At 51.8% G+C, this 22,211-nt stretch overlaps 2 protein-coding genes and 1 long non-coding RNA gene across 3 annotated transcripts; 1 reads left to right on the forward strand and 2 right to left on the reverse strand.

Annotated features, from left to right (window-relative positions):
- The first annotated feature begins 129 nt into the window (after window positions 1–129).
- Window positions 130–1,641, forward strand: LOC116995904. The gene is made up of 3 exons (XR_004417816.1): window positions 130–473; window positions 796–1,414; window positions 1,468–1,641. It is a non-coding gene; the product is annotated as an uncharacterized LOC116995904 (long non-coding RNA).
- Window positions 1,642–2,575: 934 nt separating this feature from the next.
- LOC116995903 (calmodulin, striated muscle) lies at window positions 2,576–4,850 on the reverse strand. Its single transcript, XM_033058998.1, has one exon. It carries the CDS (start codon window positions 4,720–4,722, stop codon window positions 4,273–4,275), a length of 450 nt encoding a protein of 149 aa, XP_032914889.1. The 5' UTR covers window positions 4,723–4,850; the 3' UTR covers window positions 2,576–4,272.
- A 5,591-nt stretch (window positions 4,851–10,441) lies between these two features.
- NET1 (neuroepithelial cell transforming 1) lies at window positions 10,442–22,052 on the reverse strand. The gene is made up of 10 exons (XM_033058944.2): window positions 21,893–22,052; window positions 17,986–18,093; window positions 16,590–16,757; window positions 15,840–15,902; window positions 15,392–15,488; window positions 15,208–15,284; window positions 13,902–14,159; window positions 13,583–13,753; window positions 12,672–12,858; window positions 10,442–12,409 (listed from the first exon to the last, which is right to left on the reverse strand). Exons 1-10 carry the CDS (start codon window positions 21,983–21,985, stop codon window positions 12,018–12,020), a joined length of 1,614 nt encoding a protein of 537 aa, XP_032914835.1. The 5' UTR covers window positions 21,986–22,052; the 3' UTR covers window positions 10,442–12,017.
- Window positions 22,053–22,211: the final 159 nt, after the last annotated feature.

The following is a 22,211-nucleotide window of genomic DNA, read 5'->3' on the forward strand; positions in this document are numbered from 1 at the left end:
TTTCATCCCATTAAAATCCCATTTTTATCCCATTTAATCCCATTTTTTCCCCATTTTCATCCCATTTCCATCCCATTTTTATCCCATTTTCCCCCATTTTATCCCATTAAATCCCATTTTTTTCCCATTTTCATCCCATTTTTCATCCCAGGTGATTCCCCATCCCAAATCCCACACTCAATCATCCTCCAGGATCCATCCCAGGTTATCCCATCTCTGGATGATCTCCCAGATCCCATCCCAGGTTATTCCTGGCTTAGATGATCCCACAGAACCCATCCCAGGTGATTCCCTGTCCCAAATCCCACACTGAATGATCCCACAGAATCCATCCCAAGGGATTCCTTTCCCAAATCCCACAAGGGATGATCGCACTGACCCCTATCCCAAATCCCACACTGAATCATCTTCCAGGATCCATCCCAGGTGATTCCCAAATCCCAGACTGGATGATCCCACAGAATCCATCCCAAGTGATTCCCTATCCCAAACCCCACAGCAGATGATCCCACAGAACTCATCCCAGGTAATTCCCTGTCCCAAATCCCACACTGGATGATGTCCCAGATCCCATTCCAGGTAATTCCTATCCCAGATGATCCCACAGAATCCATCCCAAGGGATTCCTTTCCCAAATCCCACAGCAGATGATCCCACTGACCTCTATCCCAAATCCCACACTGAATCATCCTCCAGGATCCATCCCACTTGATTCCCAAATCCCACAGCAGATGATCCCACAGGACCCATCCCAGGTTATTGCTGGTTTAGATGATCCCACAGAATCCATCCCAGGTGATTTCTATCCCAAACCCCACAGCAGATGATCCCACAGGACCCATTCCAGATAATTCCTATCCCAGTTCCCATATTAGATGATTCCAAGGTCCCATCCCAGGTGATTTCTATCCCAAATCCCACACTGGATGGTGCCCCAGATCCCATTCCAGGTAATTCCTATCCCAGATCATTCTCAGTTCCTATCCCAGGTGATTTCTATCCCAAACCCCACAGCAGATGATCCCACAGAACCCATTCCAGATAATTCCCATCCCAGTTCCCATATCAGATGATCCCAAGGTCTCATCCCAGGTGATCCCCATCCCAAATCCCACAAGGGATGATCCCACTGAGCCCTGTCCCAAATCCCACACTGGACGATCCCACAGAATCCATCCCAGGTAATTCCTATCCCAGCTGATCTCACAGAATCCATCCCAGGTGATTCCTGTCCCAAATCCCACAAGGGATGATCCCACTGACCCTGTCCCAAATCCCACACTGGATGATCCCACAGAATCCATCCCAGGTGATTCCCTGTCCCAAATCCCACAGCAGATGATCCCACAGGACCCATCCAGGTAATTCCCTGTCCCAAATCCCACAGCACATGATTCCACAGAACTCATCCCAGGTAATTCCCTGTCCCAAATCCCACACTGGATGATGTCCCAGATCCCATTCCAGGTAATTCCTATCCTGGATGATCCCATAGAATCCATCCCAGGTGATTCCTGTCCCAAATCCCACAGCAGATGATCCCACAGAACTCATCCCAGGTAATTCCCTGTCCCAAATCCCACACTGGATGATGTCCCAGATCCCATCCCAGGTAATTCCTATCCCAGATCATTCCCAGTTCCCATCCCAGGTGATTTCTATCCCAAATCCCAGACTGGATGATCCCACTGACCCTGTCCCAAATCCCACACTGAATCATCCTCCAGGATCCATCCCACATGATTCCCAAATCCCACACTGGATGATCCCACTGACCCTGTCCCAAATCCCACACTGAATCATCCTCCAGGATCCATCCCACTTGATTCCCAAATCCCACACTGGATGATCCCACTGGATCCATCCCAGATTATTCCTGGCTTAGATGATCCCACAAGACCCATCCCAAGTGATTCCCTATCCCAAATCCCACAGCAGATGATCCCACAGGACTCATCCCAGCTAATTCCTATCCCAGGTGATTCCCAGTTCCCATCCCAGGTGATTCCCAGTTCCCATCCCAGGTGATTCCCAGTTCCCATCCCAGGTGATTCCCAGTTCCCACCCCAGATTCCCCAGTTCCCACCCCAGGTGATTCCCAGTTCCCATCCCAGATTCCCCCTGTTCCCATCCCACCCCCCACACCCTGACCAAGTTTTAGGGTGGAAAATTTGGGGTCAGGGATTCTCCAAACTTCCCAGGCTCCTTGATTAATTGAATTATTACCCATTCCATGGATCCTGCAATTCCATCAGCTCCTTCTCCTCCAGAGGGACAATTTAGGGATGAGAACCTGGATTTGGGGAGTGAAATCCCCTCCTTTTCCAGTGCTGAAATAAAGGGACCATCCTGTCCATCCCAAGGGATGCTGCTGGGAATCTCCCTGAGCACCAAATTCAGGGAAAAATGGGAAAACTTCAGGATCACCGTTAGGAAAAACCATCCTGGGATAAGCAGAGTGGAAAAAACGCTCCAGAATTTAAACAACCCAAAAATAGAAAAGGGAAAAAATAAAAAGTCAAGCCTAAAAATACCAGGATGGGTTTGGATTTGGATAAATAATGCTGATTTTTTGGGAAGGACTAATTTTGGCCATTCCATCACAATAACCTGCTGTGACCCTGGAATATTTTCTGGTTGGATTTTGGTGGATTTGGGGCTGCACTCACCCCGGGAATGTGAGGAGAAGGAGCTGGGAGCGAGTGTGGGCGGGCTGGGCTCTGCCAGGACCCGCCCGGTTCTCCCGGGAAAACAACCGGGATTGCCAAAGTTCCCGGCCCCAGGGAAGGGCTGAGTGGAGGATCCGGAGCAGCTCAGCCCCGTTCGCTCGTTAGCAATGGAGTGTTAATTAGAGCCATTAAAGGGAATTTTAATTTCCAATGCTCTGATCCCATCCCAGCGCTGCCCCTCGCTGGGGGGAGCTGAGTCACGGTCGGTTTGGGATTAGGGCAGCAAAGGTGAGCCCTGCTCTGCTCAGGTTGGGATTGGGATTAGGGATAAATCCAGTTTTTCTTAGCTTGGAAAAGGGAAAAGCACCCTGAGATCTTGGGGGTGGAGACAGATTCCAAAAGGGATGAGATTTGGGATGGGGATTGGGGATAAATCCAGTTTTTCTCAGTTTGTAAAAGGGAAAACACCCTGAGATCCTGGAGTGGAGAGACATCACAAAAGGGATGAGATTTGGGATTGGGATTAGGGATAAATCCAGTTTTTCTCAGTATGGAAAAGCACCCTGAGATCCTGGGGTGGAGACAGATCCTAAAAGGGATGGGATTTGGGATGGGGATTGGGGATAAATCCAGTTTTGCTCAGTTTGTAAAAGGGAAAACACCCTGAGATCCTAGAGTGGAGAGAGATCACAAAAGGGATGAGATTTGGGATAAATCCAGTTTTTCTCAGTTTGGAAAAGCAACCTGAGATCCTGGGGGTGGAGACAGATCCTAAAAGGGATGAGATTTGGGATAGGGATTAGGGATAAATCCAGGTTTTTTTAGTTTGGAAAAGGGAAAAACACCCTGAGATCCTGGGGTGGAGAGAGATCCCAAAAGGGATGAGATTTGGGATGGGGATTGGGGATAAATCCAGCTTTGCTCAGTTTGGAAAAGGGAAAAACACACTGAGATTCTGGGGGTGGAGAGAGATCCCAAAGGGGATGAGATTTGGGATAAATCCAGTTTTTCTCAGTATGGAAAAGCATCCTGAGATCCTGGAGTGGAGACAGATCCCACAAGGGATGAGATTTGGGGTGGGGATTGGGGATAAATCCAGTTTTTCTCAGTTTGGAAAAGGGAAAACACCCTGAGATCCTGGAGTGGAGACAGATCCCACAAGGGATGAGATCTGGGATGGCCTCCAGCATCTTTCCAGCTTTCCAGAGAAGGGATGGAGTGGGAAGAGGATGGGGATGAGTTTGCTTTGAGCCTGACCAGGACGATTTCAGGGAATTGTTTTTGCAAGGATCCCAAGGAGAAGCTGAATGAAGCAGCCACCAGGATGTGGGGGGACGGTTTTTATTGGACTCAGGGATGTCAGGGAATATCCAGTGACCACTGGAATATTTATAAACACGAGACATCCCACAGGGACCCCAAATCCATCTGCAAATCCAAGGCTGGCGACGCTCCCACCGGGATCAAAGAGGGGCTGGGGACAGAACCACCACCACAACCTCTGCTCCCTATGGAAACAAATAAAAAAAAATTAAAAATAAAAAAGCACAAGATGGATTCTCCAGGAGGATGGGGCAGAGGAGGAGTTACCTGAGCAAGGCCATCACTTCTCCGTCATCATCCTCACGAACTCCTCGTAGTTGACCTGCCCGTCGTTGTTGCAGTCGGCCTCCTTGATCATCTCGTCCACCTCGTCGTCCGTCAGCTTCTCGCCCAGGTTGGTCATGACGTGGCGCAGCTCGGCCGCGCTGATGTAGCCGTTGCCGTCCTTGTCGAAGACGCGGAAGGCCTCGCGGATCTCCTCCTCGCTGTCCGTGTCCCGCATCTTCCTGGCCATCAGCGACAGGAACTCGGCGAAGTCGATGGTGCCGCTGCCGTCGGCGTCCACCTCGCCCACCATGTCCTGCAGCTCGGCCTCGCTGGGGTTCTGGCCCAGCGAGCGCATGACGGTGCCCAGCTCCTTGGTGGTGATGCAGCCGTCGCCGTCGCGGTCGAACAGGGAGAACGCTTCCTTGAACTCGGCGATCTTCTCCTCCGACAGCCGCTCGGCCATGGCGCTGCCTGCGAGCACGCGGCTCTGTCCCGGCACGCCGAGGCGCCGCGGGGAGCAGACGGAGCCTCCTCCTCCTTCCCTCCCTCCTTGGATCAGCAGGAGAGGATGGAGCCTCCTCCTTCCCTCCCTCCTTGGATCAGCAGGAGGGGATGGAGCCTCCTCCTTCCCTGGAGCAGCAGGAGGGGATGGAGCCTCCTCCTTGCCTGGAGCAGCAGGAGGGGATGGAGCCTCCTCCTTGCCTGGAGCAGCAGGAGGGGATGGAGCCTCCTCCTTGCCTGGATCAGCAGGAGGGGATGGAGCCTCCTTATTCCCTCCTTCCCTCCCTCCCTCCTTGGATTAGCAGGAGGAGGAGATGGAGCCTCCTCCTTCCTTCCCTCCTTCCTTCCCTCCTTCCCTCCCTTGGCCTCTCCCTCCTTCCCTCCTTTGGCCTCTCCCTGGATCAGCAGGAGGGGATGGAGCCTCCTCATTCCCTCCCTAGATCAGCAGGAGGAGGAGATGGAACCTCTCCTTCCCTCTTTCCCTCCCTCCCTCTCCCTGGATAAGCAGGAGGAGATGGAGCCTCCTCTTTCCTTCCCTCCTTCCCTCCCTCCCTCCCTGGATCAGGAATGGGAATGGATGTGGAGGTTTTGGGGACCCAATCCCCTCGGGCCAGGCTGGCTCTCATCCCGCTGTTCCCACAAGCCCAGATCCCAAGGACGCCCTGATGAAGGGATTGGGGCTGTGGCTCTGTGGTTTTGCTGGGGGTGGCACCGATTTCCCCGGTTTTAGGGAGGTTTGGAGCTGTACAGAGCAGTTGGAGGGGCCCCCCAGTGTCCCCAGCCCCAGGCAGTGCTGGCAGCACATCAAAGGCTCCCAGGGAGGATCCTGGGGCAGGTCCTGGCAGATCCCGGAGCTGCCGCGGCCCTGAGTCACCGCGGGGGGATCCGGGGGTGACGTGGGCTGGGCTGGGAGGGGTGTGGGGTCCTGCCCTGTTACTCAGGGCTGAGCTGAGTGTTCTCCCCATTGTAAGGCTGGGTTTACTCATCTCTTACTCAGGGAGTGAAGGAGGGGACAGTCACACATGAGGGGGGGTTTATTCATCCATCCATCCGTGGATCCCATCTCTCCATCCATGGATTTCATCCATCCATCCATCCATGGATCAAATCCATCCCTTCATCTATCCATGGATCTCATCCATCCATGGCTTCTATCCATCCATCCATGGATTCCATCCATCCCTTCCTCCATGGATCCAGTCCATCCCTTCATTTATCCATGGATCTCATCCATTCATGGATTCCATCCATCCCTTCCTCCATGGATCCAATCCATCCCTTCATTTATCCATGGATCTCATCCATTCATGGATTCCATCCATCCATCCATGGATTTCATCCATCCCTCCCTCCATGGATCCAATCCATCCCTTCATCTATCTATGGATCTCATCCATCCATGGATTCTATCCATTCATGGATCCCATCCATCCATCCATTGATCCAATCCATCCCTTCAATTCTCCATGGATCTCATCCATCCATGGATTCCATCCATCCCTCCCTCCATTGATCAAATCCATCTGTCCATTGATCCAATCCATCCATCCATCCATCCAATCCATCCATCCATCCCTCCCTCCCATCCCTCCCTCCATGGATCCATCCCACCATGGATCCCTCCCTCCCTCTCTCCTCTGTGCCCACAACAGCCCAGTGACCTTCCCCAGCCGGGTCAGGGAGCTGCAGGACCAGCAAGTTCCACAGCAGACGATAATTTGACTTTCTCAGCCACAGGAAATGGGCACCAGTTGGTCCCAGTTTAACCCAGTGAGGAATTGGAGCTGTGGGGTTTGAGAGAAGGGCACAAACCAGAACCCAGCCCACGGGACAGCTGAGGGACGCTGAGGAATGGTGGGATAAATGTGGGAGAGGAAAAAGCTCTGTGGAAAAAGCTGAGGGCGTGTGGAATTCCCAGGAGGAGCCGTGGGAGCCGTGCTGGGAACCTGTCTGGGGAGAGGTTTCGGGGAGGGGAGGCCCTGGCAGCTCCTCTTGTGCAAGAGCTGCTCCCTAATTATCTCTGATTGCCCACACTGGCTGCTCTGCTCCAGGTTTAATTAGAGCCAATCCAAACCGGGGGGAAGAGCCAAGGGGAGGAGCTGAAACAAATCCTGAGGGATCACGGGGGTTTGGAGCCTGGGAGGGTTCAGGGGTTGGTTCAAGCTGGGGGAGCGGAGTTGGGGATTTGGCTGAGGGTGGAGGGGTTGTGCTGCCCCTGGTGTGGATCAAAGCTGGAATCTGCTGCTTCCTTCCCATGGAATCCACGTGACTGGCATCCCATATCTGCATCCTATATCTGCATCCCATCCCATGGATCCCATCCCAACCCCATGACCAGCACCCATCATCATCCCATTCCATTCCCATGAGCCACATCCATCACCTCCCATCCCATTCCTTCACATCCCTGTGACCAGCACCCACCATTTCACATCCTATGGATCCCATCCCATGGCTCCCATCCCATCCCATGACCAGCACCCATCATCATCATCCCATGACCAGCACCCAGCACCTTTCATCCCATCCCATTCCATTCCCATGAGCCACATCCATCACCTCCCATCCCATTCCTTCACATCCCTGTGACAGCACCCATTGCCAGCACTCACCATATCCCATCCCACAGATCCCATCCCATCCCAGGGCTCCCATCCCATGAATCTCATCCCTTTATTCCATCCCATCCCAGGGATCCCATCCCATGAATCCCATCCCATCCCATGGATCCCATCCCTTTATCCCGTCTTGTGGATCCCCTCCCATCCCATCCCTTTATCCCCTGGATTCAATCCCATCCCAATCCCATCCCCCATTTTCAGGCTAAGGTCAAAGCCAGCCCTTGATTTTGTCAGTGCTTTAACTGCACCTCATTTATCAGGATAATTATCCCAGTAAAAGTTCCTGCTGGCCATAAACCCCCCTGATTTATGGCCTGATCCTGTTTGCAGTGGGTGGGCTGGGGGGTGGGACAGGGAAGGGGAGACCACCAGGGTGGGATGGGAGCGTTTTTGGCAGCAGAATTTCCCGGGATGTCTCCACCTGGAGCTGGAAAAGTTGTGCTTTGATGAAGGAGGGCCCCAGTAAAGCCTCACACGGAGTTTTCCAGGCTCGCTGTCTGGCTTTGAGGGGCCTAATCCAGAGAATAGGGGGGAAAATTCCCCCAGTCCAGAAGGTGAAAAGCTTCCAGTTGGATTGTCCCGAGGCAGCTCGTGCCCAGATGTGCACAGATGTGTCTGGGTTTGCAGCTGCAGACGCGGCAGGGGAGGGGTGGGAGGGGATGAATTAATGGAAAAAGAGAAAGTTGGGAGGAGGAGGAGAGGGAAACGGCTCCGCCAGGGAAAGCGCCGGGGGCCCCATCCCTGCTCCAGCCCAGACGGATCCGGGAGCGGCGCTGGGGAGGGGGAGGAACCGCCACAAATCACAAATCCCGGCAAAAACTGCACCCAGGGGCAGTGGGCAAAATGGGATTTGGGACAGGGCTGAGCCCAGAAGGGCTGAGAGGTCTCAGGGCTTTGGTGGCTCGTGGTTTAAACTTTGCTTCCGCGGAGATTCCCAAATCCAAGGGTGAACTGAAGGGCAGATCCCAAAGCCGGAGCTCAGGGGCTCTGATCCCAGATGTCACCCTGGGGAGGAGCTCTGGGATGCGGGAATTCTGCGGGAATTCTGCGGGAAGGTCCCAGCTGGACACCCTGGAGCTGGGAAGATCCAAGGCAAACACGGATCCATCCCGGGCGGAGCTGCCCCATCCCCGGGCACGGGCACGGGCACGGGCACGCTCCCGGTCCCCTGGGGATCGATCCCGGGGTGTCACAGCCCTGGAACAGGGATCGATCCCGGGGTGTCACAGCCCTGGAACAGGGATCGATCCCGGGGTGTCACAGCCCTGGAACAGGGATCGATCCCGGGGTGTCACAGCCCTGGAACGGGGATCGATCCCGGGGTCTCACAGCCCTGGGATGGGGATGGATCCCGGGGTGTCACAGCCCTGGAACAGGGATCGATCCCGGGGTGTCACAGCCCTGGAACGGGGATCGATCCCGGGGTGTCACAGCCCTGGAATGGGGATCGATCCCGGGGTGTCACAGCCCTGGGATGGGGATGGATCCCGGGGTGTCACAGCCCTGGGATGGGGATCGATCCCGGAGTGTCACAGCCCTGGAACGGGGATCGATCCCGGGGTGTCACAGCCCTGGAACGGGGATGGATCCCGGGGTGTCACAGCCCTGGGATGGGGATCGATCCCGGGGTGTCACAGCCCTGGGATGGGGGGCTCGATCCCGGGGTGTCACAGCCCTGGAACGGGGCTCGATCCCGGGGTGTCACAGCCCTGGGATGGGGGGATCGATCCCGGGGTGTCACAGCCCTGGGATGGGGGGATCGATCCCGGGGTGTCACAGCCCTGGGATGGGGTCTTGGCTCAGCAGAGAGCCGGGATTCCGCGGAATTCAGCACGGGAAGCCAGGGGAGCAGAGCAGGGCTTGTTTAGTCTGGGGAGGGAGGGCCGAGACGGCCGCACATTCCTGCTGGAGGGACGGGAACCAGCGGGAGCTGGGGAAATAATGATTGAAAGGGAATGGTTTCCAAAGGGAATGAAGGATTTTTGGCGGATTTGCTGTCGTCTGCAGGACCAGACGGAGATGGAGCCCAGCCTCACTCGGGCAGGACAAGCAGACACTCCATGGGATTTCCTCTCCCTGTGCTCCAGCAATAACTGAGGCTTTTTTTAATTTTTTTTTTTTTAACAGCCTCTCCCTGCTGGGGAAGGGCTGAATTCCCTCTGGCTCAAATCGGCTGAGCTGTGAATGCTGTCCCTAAAGCCAGAGCTGCTCCTCCCCTCCCTGGAGCCGGGACTGCTCCCCAGACACCCCACCCAAGGCCAGCCTGCAGGGTTTGGGAAAACTGGGAACACTGGATGGGTTCATCCTGCTACAACTCCCTGGAAGCTTCCTGGGGATCAGCCCAGCAGGATCCCCCTTGTCAAGGATTTAACATTTACTAAATGAGGGCATTCCTGCTGATGGGGGTGAGAATTCCCTGAGGAGATTCCATGAACTCAGCTGTGCTGTGCCCTGCCTGGACACAAAAAATCACGGCAGGAGGGCAATTTATCCAGAGCAGACCCCTCCCTCCCTCCCTCCCTCCCAGGCAGGAGCGGACGAGGCAGTGAGAGGCCATCAGGAATTTAATGAACTTGGCACCGAGCTGTACAAATTTACAGAGAAGCACACGCCGTGTCTATGTACACCCAGCCCTGCCCTGAGCCCCCAGGGACGGGCAGTGACGATCCCTGCACTCCCCAGCCTGCTCCTGGGACAGGGATCCCTGCTCCTGGCTCTGGGGACACCAGGATCCCAGTCCCCAGTCCTGGATTTCAGGATCCCAGTCCCTAATCCGGGATTTCAGGATCCCAATCCCAGATTTCAGGTGTCACACTGCAGGATTCCATTCCCTAACCCCACATTTCAGGTCACAGGGATTGCAGGACATGGCTCCCCAACCTGCATTTCAGGTGACAGATTATGGGATCCCACTCCCCAAACTTGGGTTTCAGGTGACAGGGATTGCAGGATCCTATTCTCCAATCCTGGATTGCAGGAATGGTTCCCCAGTCCCAGATTCCAGGAATGGTTCCCCAGTCCCACATTTCAGGATCTCACTCTCCAATCCTGGTGCAGGAATAGTTCTCCAATCCCAGATTTCAGGATCTCACTCCCCAATCCTGGATTTCAGGAGTGGTTCCCCAATCCTGGATTTCAGGATCCCACTCTCCAATTCTGGATTGCAGGAGTGGTTCCCCAATCCCAGATTCCAGGAATGGCTCCCCAATCCCAGATTCAGGATCCCACTCTCCAATCCCAGATTTCAGGAATGGTTCCCCAATCCCAGATTTCAGGAATGGTTCCCCAATCTTGGATTTCAGGATCTCACTCTCCAATCCTGGATTTCAGGAATAGTTCCCCAATCCCAGATTTCAGGAATGGCTGCTCCCCAATCCTGGATTTCAGGAATGGTTCTTCCCCCAATCCCAGATTTCAGGATCCCACTCTCCAATCCCAGATTCCAGGAATGGTTCCCCAATCCCAGATTTCAGGATCCCAGTCCCAGATTTCAGGGACACCCTGCTGTGCTCAGAGCTGTCACCCCTTTGCCTCCCAGGCTGCTCTGCAGCACCTTTCCCAAGCTGGATCTTTCCCTGGATTTTCCCTGGATCTTTGGAGTGCTAGAAGATGGCAGTGCTGCCACCCTGAGTATTTACAACCTTTCCTCCTCCTCTCTCTCCCCTCCAACACTTCCTCTCTACCTTTCTACCACATGCAAGAACCCCTTGGTTGCCTCCAAGTCCTGCTTCCCGTTGGGAAGTGTTTCATTTCCAAAAGGCAACAAAAATTCTACCTTCACTCCCTGCTACCCCTCTACTCACTGCTCCCCAAACCCTCCTACAACGTGCCTACAACCTTCCTACACCCTGGAGTAAAGCACTTCTCTTTCAGTAGTGTCTCCTCCCAGCCTGTGGATTGCTCTGGGGACATCATCCCCTGGAGCATGAAGGATCAAGTACTGCAAAGGAAATGCCAAGTCTGAGAAACAAAAATACAAAAATAAAAAAAACCAATCAAAGAAAACAAATAAAAAAAAAAACCCCAACCAAAATCCCAAACCCCAAACTCAAAAAAAAAAAAACCTAATAAAAAAATTAAATAGTTGGCAGGATACAAGAGTGAGACAGAGGAATGTACAAAGGACACACAGAGATCAAAGATTCCAGTAGGTGAATTGAGAGCCTGTTGAACTCGGGGTCTGTTTTTTTTTTTTTTTTAGGATTTCTCCTTTTGGATCATGCAAATCTGCAGGAATTGCCACAACCACACACCAGAGTGACTTCAGGTGCTGAGTCCTTTAAAGAACTTTTTAAAGGACTTTTTGAAGAACTTTTTAAAGAACTTTTTAAAGGACTTTTTAAAGGACTTTTGCAGCGCCCAAAATTCCACCTTTTTTCCGTCCTCCACCACAGACGTGGAAAACTCCCAGGAAGCCAAATGTGCTCTTCAGATGTGCCATGAGTGCTTTGGAAACCCCTCCAAGTGTAAAAACAGAGCCCAGTTCAACAGTAACTGCACACCATAGCTGCCATTCCAAACAAACCCAGGATCTCATCCGTGGGGCAGCCCCGAAGGCGCCCCCGGTACAAAAATGTACAAGGAATTATTTATAAATTAACAGAGTGGCACCAGGGCTCTTTTTTTTTTTTTCTCCTTACACCAATGTTTCTTTCCTCTTCCCACTGAGCTGCTTCTCCCTGGATTTTCTGTGCCCAGCTGAGGTTCTGTGGGATTTCAGCCCTTTGGTTTCCCCCGAGTCCAGGACGGAGCCGCACTCGGCCGCGCTCTCGTCCAGCTCCATGTGGGAAATCCCCGACTGGCGCCTCTGGGTTGGGATGTTGGGCACAGAGGGGTTGTTCTCCTCACACTCCTCACTCAGCTCAGGCAGCTCCTTGAGCTCTGGGGCAGGGATGTTCCTCTGGAAGGGGGCGATGGCCGTGCGGATGCAGTTCACCCACTGCTGTTTGTGGAAAACGTCGTTGGCCTGCAGCGTGTGCGACTGGCCCGGGCCCGGCTCTTGGAAACGCACTCGGAAAATGTTTTTGGCTGCAGGTAAAAAAGGGGAAAAAAAAGCACACATCAATTCTGAGCTGGCATTTTGAGATTGCATTGAAAGGGAAAACACATCAATTCTGAGCTGGCATTTTGAGATTCAATTGAAAGGGAAAACACATCAGTTCTGAGCTGGCATTTTGAGATTGCATCGGGAAGTTTGAGATCCCAACAAATCCTAAAATTCAAAGATGTTTTCCAACCCGAGCGCCATGGGGGAGTGGGATCAGCAGGGATGTGCTGATTGGATCCTTACCTTTATCAGAATTGCCAAAAGCCCCTCGGAAGGAGCCCCCCATTTTGACATCCCCATCCTGCAGGTCCTCCAGGAGCAGCTCCTGCACAGGGATGGGCTGGCGGTACACCTGGAACGCCTGCCGCTCGTTGCGGCTCACCGGCCGCGTCAGCACCAGGATCTCTTGGAACAGGAACACGTAGAGTTTCTGCAAGGGAAAATATAAAACATTCCAGCACTCACTGGCTGCTCCATGAGCTCACATGTGGGGGTTCAAGGCCACCTTATCTGCAGTTTCACCATCATAATTTTCAGTCTCCAAGGTCTGACACACAGCAGGATTACATCAGCAGCTTTATTGTTTTATTTTATTGATTATTTTAGTGATTCCCTAGAAAGGGAATGATGATTCCCAGACAGGCACAGGAGGATTAGGAGCCTTAGATTAGATTATCTTTCCTGAGAACATGGAATGACTCGTGTGCAGCAGTAGAAGGGCCAATTAGACAAAAAACAACAACAAGCCAAATCAACAAAGCAAACACGAGGAGATTTGAGGTTGACATCAGGACAAAAGGCAGCAAAGCCTGGAGCAGGGGGTGGGAGATAAACTCCAGCTCAAAACCAAACAGGTTTTTGCAGGAACCTTTTGTTTGGAAGAGCCAGGGCTCCTAATGGGGAATGCCAGAGCACCTGGAAGTAAACAGTGGCAGGAAATCCCTGTGGATGGGGAGCACTTTCTCTGGGCATTCTGTGCTAATGATTTTCCAGCTTCCCAAAGCTGTCAGCAGGAAACTTTCCCTTACACCCCAAAATGAGGTTGCTGTAAGGGATTTTTTATCCAGTATCTAAACTATCCCTAAGGATGGAGGGCTCCAAACCAGCTCTGAGGGAAGGTTTGAGAATTAATGAGTGCAAAAGGAGGGACTCACGTGTCCGTTTTTGTTCTTCAGCTCCCCGTGGCACAGTAAGGCTTTGCTGCCCTCAATCCTTGGATCCTTCTGCTTCTCATCCAGGTATTCCAGCTTGTCAATGTAATACTGGCACTCAGACTCGCCCTTCTTCAGGTTGATATCAGAGAGGACTCCTTGGATTATGGAGATCTGAAAACCCAAATGATTAGGAGGGATTAACAAACCCTGGGTGACCTCTGCTCCTGCTCCTTCCCAACTCCAAAGGCTGCAAGCCACATCCTCACTTTCCCTGTCAGAGATCTCAAAAAAAAACCCCAAACCAATGAGGATTACTCACAGCTTCCTCCAGGATGTGGATGTCAGGGTGGTCTTTGGGAGTGTGCCTGAGGATCTCCTTGAGGAGCAGGGGGTATTTGACCAGGCGGCTCCGGGGGATGTCCAGGAAGCTCCACAGGTCCAGCTTGCGGCTGAAGGGAGACTCCAGGCAGCGCTGCAGGAAATCCTGCACTCTCCTGTCCTGCTTCTTCTGATCCAGCAGGGCTTTGGCTGCCAGCTGATTGCTGCAGTAGCCTTTGTAGGCGTGGAGTCGGGGTAGCTGCAGGGAACAGAGATTTGGGAGTCAGATTCCCTGTGGGAACAGCAGATGTCACTCACACGGCAAACTCGGGGAGAGCTACAGCCCTCACTGGGGTGTTTCCCAATAATGAAGGTAAGTGGGGATCCTGTGAGGATGAGCACATGGAGCTCCCAGTGTTAGGATCCTATGAGGAGGATGAGCACATGGAGCCCATGGAGCTCCTAATGATTGGATTCTGTGAGGAGGATGAGCACATGGAGCTGCCAGTGTTTGGATCTTGAGGATGAGCACAGGGAGCCCATGCAGCTCCCAGTGTTTGGATCATGAGGAGGATGAGGATGAGCACATGGAGCTGCCAGTGTTTGGATCCTGTGAAAATGAGGATGAGCACATGGAGCCCATGGAGCTCCCAGTGTTTGGATCCTGTGAGGAGGATGAGGATGAGCACACAGAGCCCATGGAGCTCCCAATGTTTGAATCCTGTGAAAATGAGGATGAGCACAGGGAGCCCATGGAGCTCCCAATGTTTGGATCCTGTGATGAGGATGAGCACAGGGAGCCCATGGAGCTCCCAATGACTGGATTCTGTGATGAGGATGAGGATATGGAGCCCATGGAGCTCTCAGTGTTTGGATCCTGAGGATGATGAGCACATGGAGCCCATGGAGCTCCCAGTGTTTGGATCCTGTGAAAATGAGGATGAGCACAGGGAGCCCATGGAGCTCCCAATGACTGGATTCTGTGATGAGGATGAGGATATGGAGCCCATGGAGCTCTCAGTGTTTGGATCTTGAGGATGAGCACATGGAGCCCATGCAGCTCCCAGTGTTTGGGATTAGCAGGGATAGCCCTCCTGAAATCACACTGGAACAGAGTCCAGCAGACACAGACACTCCAACCCTCAATCAGCAAATCATTCCAAGTCTCTGGGGTGAAATCAGGGCCCATTGTTTTCAGCATTGCCAGGATTTCCCTTCCAATCTTTTTTTCCAGAGCTTTGCAGCTTCTGCCTTTAAACCTTCTCTAAGCTCAGTTTTATCCCACTGACTCCAAGTTCTGAACTCACCCACTTCACAAGGATGGGCCCAATCTGCTCCACTGTTCCATCTGGTTTCGTTGCTTCCCCCAAACTTGCCAGTAAGTCTGGAATGGAAAGACAAAAAGAGGAATTGCAGCAATGCCCCAGGGAGTAACAGGAGAAAGCAGAGAGGTTAAATCCCAGCCAGCACAAACCCCCCAGCTGCTCTTACCTTCGTGCAGAGGAATGTAGGAATCCAAGTCCCCAAAAATGTGGGTGAGCTCCTCCTCAGACATGATGGAGAGTTTCAGCATGGGATCATGGTAGGCCTGTCAAATAAAACAGATTCAAAGATATTCAAATGTGCCAAGCCCCAAAGCTGATGATTTAAACTGAAGGGATTTATCAGGTGAAAGAAGTGGAGGTAACAGAAAGAGTGACACTGATTTGATGCTAAAAGATTCACTCTGAAGTAGGGAGGACTTCAATGAGAGGGATTTTCCTGTCTGCACAATCCTTTTATGGCTGGGTTTGGTGCAATCACAGCAGTGCTCACATCAGTTTTCTGGGCCAGCTTTCAGACTGGGGTTCTGGGGCTGATAAAGCTCCCACATCACGTTTGCAGGTACAAAAATCCCTCATTATTCCCTGGAATGACTGCAGGAAAAATCCCCACTCACCTTCCTGGCCAGCTTCAGGTCTTCAATCAGGTCCTGCTCTCCCCTGGACATTTCATAGATGGCCTGGGAAGGAGGGGAGAAAGCATCCAGAGTTATTTGAATCCCAGAAAGAGCCTTGATGAACAGCCTGCCCTGAACAGCCCCTTGGCCACCCCACCTGGGCATGACAGCCCTGAGTAAATCTGCTTTCCTAGCCCTGAGAAAGCAGCTTTGCTTCCAACTGTGTGAAAGCCCTGATGGCCCCTGCACGAGCCAAATTAAATATTAGAGCCTTTTAAATCACTGCTTTGAACCAGGCAAGGCAGCAAACACAAAACCCCCGAAACCGCAGAGGTCAAATCCCAGGCGGCTTCCGGCGGCTCCTGTGCTGTCTCCAGAAGATTTGGCCAAGAACTCCAGGAAAAAGGCAAGCCAAGGCCTTGCTGCTTGCTTGGCTTCCAACCAATTGTCAGGATTTTTAGGAGAAAGACAGCTGGCTCTGTGAGGAACCTGAGGTTGGGGCAGCTGCAGAGCAGCCAGCGGGGCCCGGATTTCAGGAATGCCGTGGAAAGTTTGGCATCTCCAAAGGGTCACACTGGATTCCAGAGTGGAATCCTGCTTTTCCCATGGCTGATGCAGACATCAATCTCAGCTTTAGGTGCCCAGGAGATGCAGCCCCTCCCTAAAGGCTGTCACTCCTTTCCCAGCAGGGAAGGGACAAAAGGCTGCTCTGTGCTGCTGCTCCCAATCCCGTTTCCCATGGGCAGTTACCTCCTGGCGTTTGATTTCTTTGGTGCTCAGGGATTCCTTGGTGTTGACATCCAACATTTCAGACCAAAGGACACTGCTCCTTCTCTTAGGGGGGGTAGGAGCAGCAGATCTGCTGCAGGACTTCTGGGCACAGCCAGGGGATTTGCTGTCGCTGCGAAGGGTGAACGACTGCAGGCATTTAAAAAAATTAATTAAGAATATTAAAAACAAATGTGAAGCCAACATTTCAAAAGTACTATCCACAGCACTCCCAATCCTTCATCCTTGTCTGGCAGGAAAACACACCCAGACACTTTTCCTCAGATAAAGGAAAGCTTTAATCAAGCTTGGCAAGGTTTTCCATGCCCCTCTCCCTGCACTGATCCACTGGGGAAGGCAAAGCTTGGGGTTACTTCCAAGCCATGAAGGAAATAAATAAACAAGGAGCAGAACTCATGGAGAGGTTAATCTGAAGGCACTGAACCTTGCCCTGCTGTTTTGCAGACGTGCTGTTATCTGCAGGTGTGAGCAGAGCTCCTTGGCAAACAGTGCTGGCAGCAGGGGCAGCTCCCATCACGCTGCAGCACAGGGCACTCCAGCAGCTCTTTATCTTTATTTGCTTTTATTTACTGCTGAAACTGTTTACACAGCACTTTATACCTGAGGGAGCACTCTTCAATCCCATAAAAGGTCACTGGGAGACACTCCAAAATCCCACAGGGTGCCTTTTTTACCCCAGCCAAGCAATCCCTACCCTCATCTGCAGCTTTTTTACCCCAGCCAAGCAATCCCTGCCCACATCTGCAGCTTTAGCTCTGTTTTACCCCAGCCAATCAATCCCTGCCCACAGCTGCAGCTTTTCCTCTGTTTCACCCCAGCCAAGTAATCCCTGTTCACAGTTGCAGTTTTAGCTCTGTTTTACCCCAGCCCAAATCTGCAGCTTTTCCTCTGTTTTACCCCAGCCAATCAATCCCTGCCCTCATCTGCAGCTTTTCCTCTGTTTTACCCCAGCCAAGCAATCCCTGCCCTCATCTGCAGCTTTTCCTTTTTTTACCCCAATCAATCCCTGCCCTCATCTGCAGCTTTTCCTTTTTTTACCCCAGCCAATCAATCCCTGCCCTCATCTGCAGCTTTTCCTCTGTTTTACCCCAGCCAAGCAATCCCTGCCCTCATCTGCAGCTTTTCCTTTTTTTACCCCAGCCAAGCAATCCCTCCTCTCATCTGCAGCTTTAGCTCTGTTTTACCCCAGCCCAAATCTGCAGCTTTTCCTGTTTTACCCCAGCCAATCAATCCCTGCCCTCATCTGCAGCTTTTGCTGTTTTACCCCAGCCAAGCAATCCCTGCCCACAGCTGCAGTTTTAGCTCTGTTTTACCCCAGCCAATCAATCCCTGCCCACAGCTGCAGCTCTGTTTTTACCTGGATTGTCTGCCCAAAACGTCGAACTGCCCCATTTCTGACAGGAGAGATCAGGTTTGCCAGGGAGGTGACTCGCGCTAAAGGCCGGACCCGTTTCGTGCTTGGCTCCTGCAAAGCAAGCCCAGAACAAATTGTCCTGGCTGTGCCTCCCTTGGAAACTTCTCAGCACAAACCCACTTAAGGAGTGGCAAACACAGCAAGGAAGAGTGTTTGGAGGCAGTTATTCATCTTCAAGGCTATAAATATTTGTCTGAACTTTAAGGCTGCAATTAAACTGCAGAGGTTTTTGCCCAGAGTTAAAAGAGGTGAGAGAACATCAGTGAGAATTCAAAATAGGGCTCCAGCAGGGACTGTTATGCTTTGAACAGAAATAGATTAAAGTGTTCTCTGACACTCTGTGGCAGCTAAAGATGGAGCTGGGGTGTGCTGCTCCATTTTCTCATCTTTTCCTCTGGAGAAAGAATGTGTTTTTCCATTTTATTTTGGAGAGCAGAGCAGCAGTGGGGGCCCAGCAACCAGCAAACCACCACAAGCTCAACATTCCTGTGAGGGACAGATAAAGCTGAAATCCCTCACTTTGCAAAGTTTCCTCCTCCTGGCCCTCCCCCACCCCTGCAATCGGTGTCATTTTTCTTACACGTTGTTTAGATTTGAAAATTGGAGCTTCTGCTTTTCCCCACCGCTAATCCCTGCCGGGAGCTCAAGTCTGTCCCGACCCAAACGCTGCCAAGAAAGAGGAAACGCCCCTGGAAAGCTCCTGCTGCTTCAGTTTGTTGGCAACTTGATGTTGTTTGAGGTGAAAAATATTGTGTGGTGAGGGCTGGGCAGGAAAGGTGTGCAAGATGGGCTCTGAGTTAAGGCTTGGAAAAGGCGGCAGGATTGTCCTGGTGCTCCTCAAACATCTGGCACAGGCTTGGATGTGACTCATCCTCATGAGACAGCTCAGCACGGAGCTCAGGGCAGGACAGGGAAGCAGCCCCAGTTTGGGTTCAGCTCGGCTAAAATTGGTGAATTATTGCTGAAGTTCAAAAGGCAGAGGTTGTTGAGGGTGAGCTCTGGGCTGTTTCCATCCCCAGCACAGCTCAGTGGGCAAACCCTTCGCTCAGAAGTGACAAATGTTGAAAACAAAACTTAAAAAAAAAAAAAACCAAAAAAGGGGAATAGGAACACACAGAGCTGGAAAAGCTGTGTGTGTTTAAGATCTGATTTCAGCAACTCGACCCCAGCAGCGGCCCTGCCCACGGTGTTGGGCAATAAAGGAGCAGGAGGAGGAGGAGGAGGTGAGCTCACCCTGAGCTCAGCCTTCAAACTTGCAGGGGGGGGTGAACATGAAAAGAAACAATTTATGAACCGTGCAGGAAGAAAAAAAGCTCTTGGCACAGCACCAAGCTGTGCTGGAAAGGTTTGGGGAATGTCAGAGTTAAGAGGGAACCATAAAAAAGGGGAAAAGCTGTGAGAGTGTCCTCATCATGGGATGCTCTGCTGGGTTTAAGTGGGACACCAGGAACTCCAAGTGGGACACCAGGAAAAGGATGGAAAGTCAGGCCAGGCTCAGAGACAACAAGGAAGGTTTAATTTGCTGCAGATGTTTCTGGGTGGCAGAAAAGGGATGTATTTACTTCTACAAAATCATCTATCAGTGCAGGAGGATAAATAAAGGGACATGAGCCAGGAGAGGCTTAAGAAAGTGCAGGACTGAAGCAGGGAACACGCAGACACAAAGCCACCCACGGCTCCGGCAAGGCCAGGGATAAAAATAGCCTGGAGAAGCAGAATGTGACACTGAAAATGAAAAGCAAGAAAGCTCAAGGCTTGGGGAGGCTCCAGCAGGTCACTGGTGAAGGGGGAGCGCTGCAGATATCCAGTGACAGAGCTGGGAGCTTGTGGGAATGTGGGAATGAGGGAATGTGGGAATGAGGGAATGTGGGAATGAGGGAATGTGGGAATGCCTTCCCAGCACATCTGTGCCCGGCTGAAGTGACACGTGCACGTGCCCAAGGCGCAGCAATTCCTGAATTCAGCTCAGCAATAAATTAAAAAAAATTCCCACTTTGTGTCTGAGCGCTCCTCAGACACGGCTCGACTGCCAAAAAATCCCATCTGGTTGTTCCTGAGGATCTCTGATGGAGCAGGGAGGAGGAAAATCCAAGCCTGTGCTGGGGAACTCCCCCCTGGCTGAGCTCGGGGTCACGACTGCCCGCTGTAAGCCGAGACTGCGGATAACTCGGGCTCAGGAGGGGTTTTTTTTTAGCTCTGTACTTGCAAACAATGAGTCTCCTGTCTCCACGCCGTCTTCCTTACAGGAGCCGGATTACAAAAAAGCCTGGGAGGTTTCTGTAACAATCCAGGGGTGTTACAGCACTCGCTAATAATTAAAACCCCGGCGGGGTCAACAGCTCCATCAGGAATTATTATTTTTTCAGAGAACTCTTTATTACAAGTGAATTAATACATCACGAGCACAGCCACTAAAGCTAATTTTGTGCCAGGCGAGATTTCACACTCCTGAAATTCCTCCAAGTGCTTTAAGTGCAGGTTAACTCATTAAGGTTGCACCTTGCTGGAATGAAAACCAGGCTGTACTTTTGAGCAAGGTTTTTTTTTTTTTTGTTCAGCAGCACGCCTCCAACCTTTCCCCCGTGCTGGGTAATAATTAGTGGTTTTTACAAGGATCCCTTACTGGAGAGCAATTGCTACGTGCCACACGCAATTCCACACCAGCCTCACACAAACACGGTGACCAATGGCAAAACCACGCATGGAAAAAAAAAATAAAAACCAAACCAAAACTCTTCCTACCGAGCCAATTCAGCAAAAAGGGGATTTCAGTATTTCAGCCAGCAGCCTGAATAATTCCTGCCAGAAACCACCTCGATGTAAAGTGAACCAGACCCTTCCCAAATCCAAGGTGTGCTGATAGCTCCAGCTCAGAATTGTTGGCTCAGGGGAATTCAGAATTACAGAATTAAATGCGATTTACTCCCCTGCCAGAGCTCTGCTTTTTGTTATTCCCCCCCCAACATCTGGTTTCCCTTTTGCACAATGAGATTGCCCAAGTTTGGCTGTTGCAAACCCGGGTTGGTGACTCGGCTCAAACCCCAGCCGTGTCTGGAGACGCCTTTTTGTTTTTTTTTTTTTTATTTAAAACTTTTCCACCTCATCAGAGCAATAAACCCAGCCCAAGGCGGCCGGGCCCTACCTGGCTGCTGAACTTTTGCTCCTGTCGCAGCAGGAGGGTTGGGAAATGCAATCAGTGCCATAAAAAATAACAATACTTTAATCAAACAAACCCCAGCAAGGGATTTTCTCCGGTTTAAGCAGCAAACAAGCACCTAATTAGGAAAAATCCTGTCAGTGGAACGAGTGCTGTGGGTTTTTTAATGGATATAGGTATTTTTAAATAAAAACAAACGAATTTGAAAGGAAAAGCCACCTGAGGAGAGCGGGATCAGGTGAAGCACCGAAATTAGTTTTGGCTCACTTTACAGAACTTATGAGCTTAAATACCTATACATAATGCGCATAAAATATCTATTAAAATGATACATACATATACACGGACCTACACATATATACAGTTTTTAAAATCGCTGGGTGAGGCGCTAGATCGGTTCTGTTAGCTTGGTCCCATTCTTTGGGGGGCTATGAGCTTACACCAACAGTATATACATATATAATATATATATATATATATAAAAGACACGTATACATAAAGGTGAATTTAAAATACACAGCGTTTTTTAAGGCGGGGAGAGAGCGGTTACCCCGCTCTGTGCTCGACTCGCCGCCTCCCCTCAGACACGGAGAGCGGGGGAAGCTGAGGGGGCTCCCCGTCCCCACTCTCCCCTCAAATAAATAAATAAATGAATAATTCCCTTTTTTCCCCTCTGCAGCCCCTCCCGCTCACCTCCTGCTCCCTGAAGTGCTGGTTCTGCGCGTCGATGACCCGGATAGTCCTTTTGATGGGCAGCAGCCCGCCCAGCTCGTCGTGCGCCACCATGGCCGCGGGTGGCCCGAAGCTCCCTCAGCCCGCGCTCATCGCGCTCTGAGCCCGGCGCGCGCCGCGCCCCCGACCTCACCGCAGGGGGCGGGGCCAATGAGTAAACCACGCCCACTCAATGACAAACCACGCCCACTCACTACAGAACCAACATTCGCAATACTAAACCACGCCCACTCGGCGCCAAGCCACGCCCACTCAGTGCTAGGCCACGCCCCCCACGCCG

The sequence above is a fragment of the Catharus ustulatus genome, chromosome 4 (genome assembly GCF_009819885.2).
Source record: "Catharus ustulatus isolate bCatUst1 chromosome 4, bCatUst1.pri.v2, whole genome shotgun sequence".
Lineage (NCBI taxonomy): Eukaryota > Metazoa > Chordata > Aves > Passeriformes > Turdidae > Catharus > Catharus ustulatus.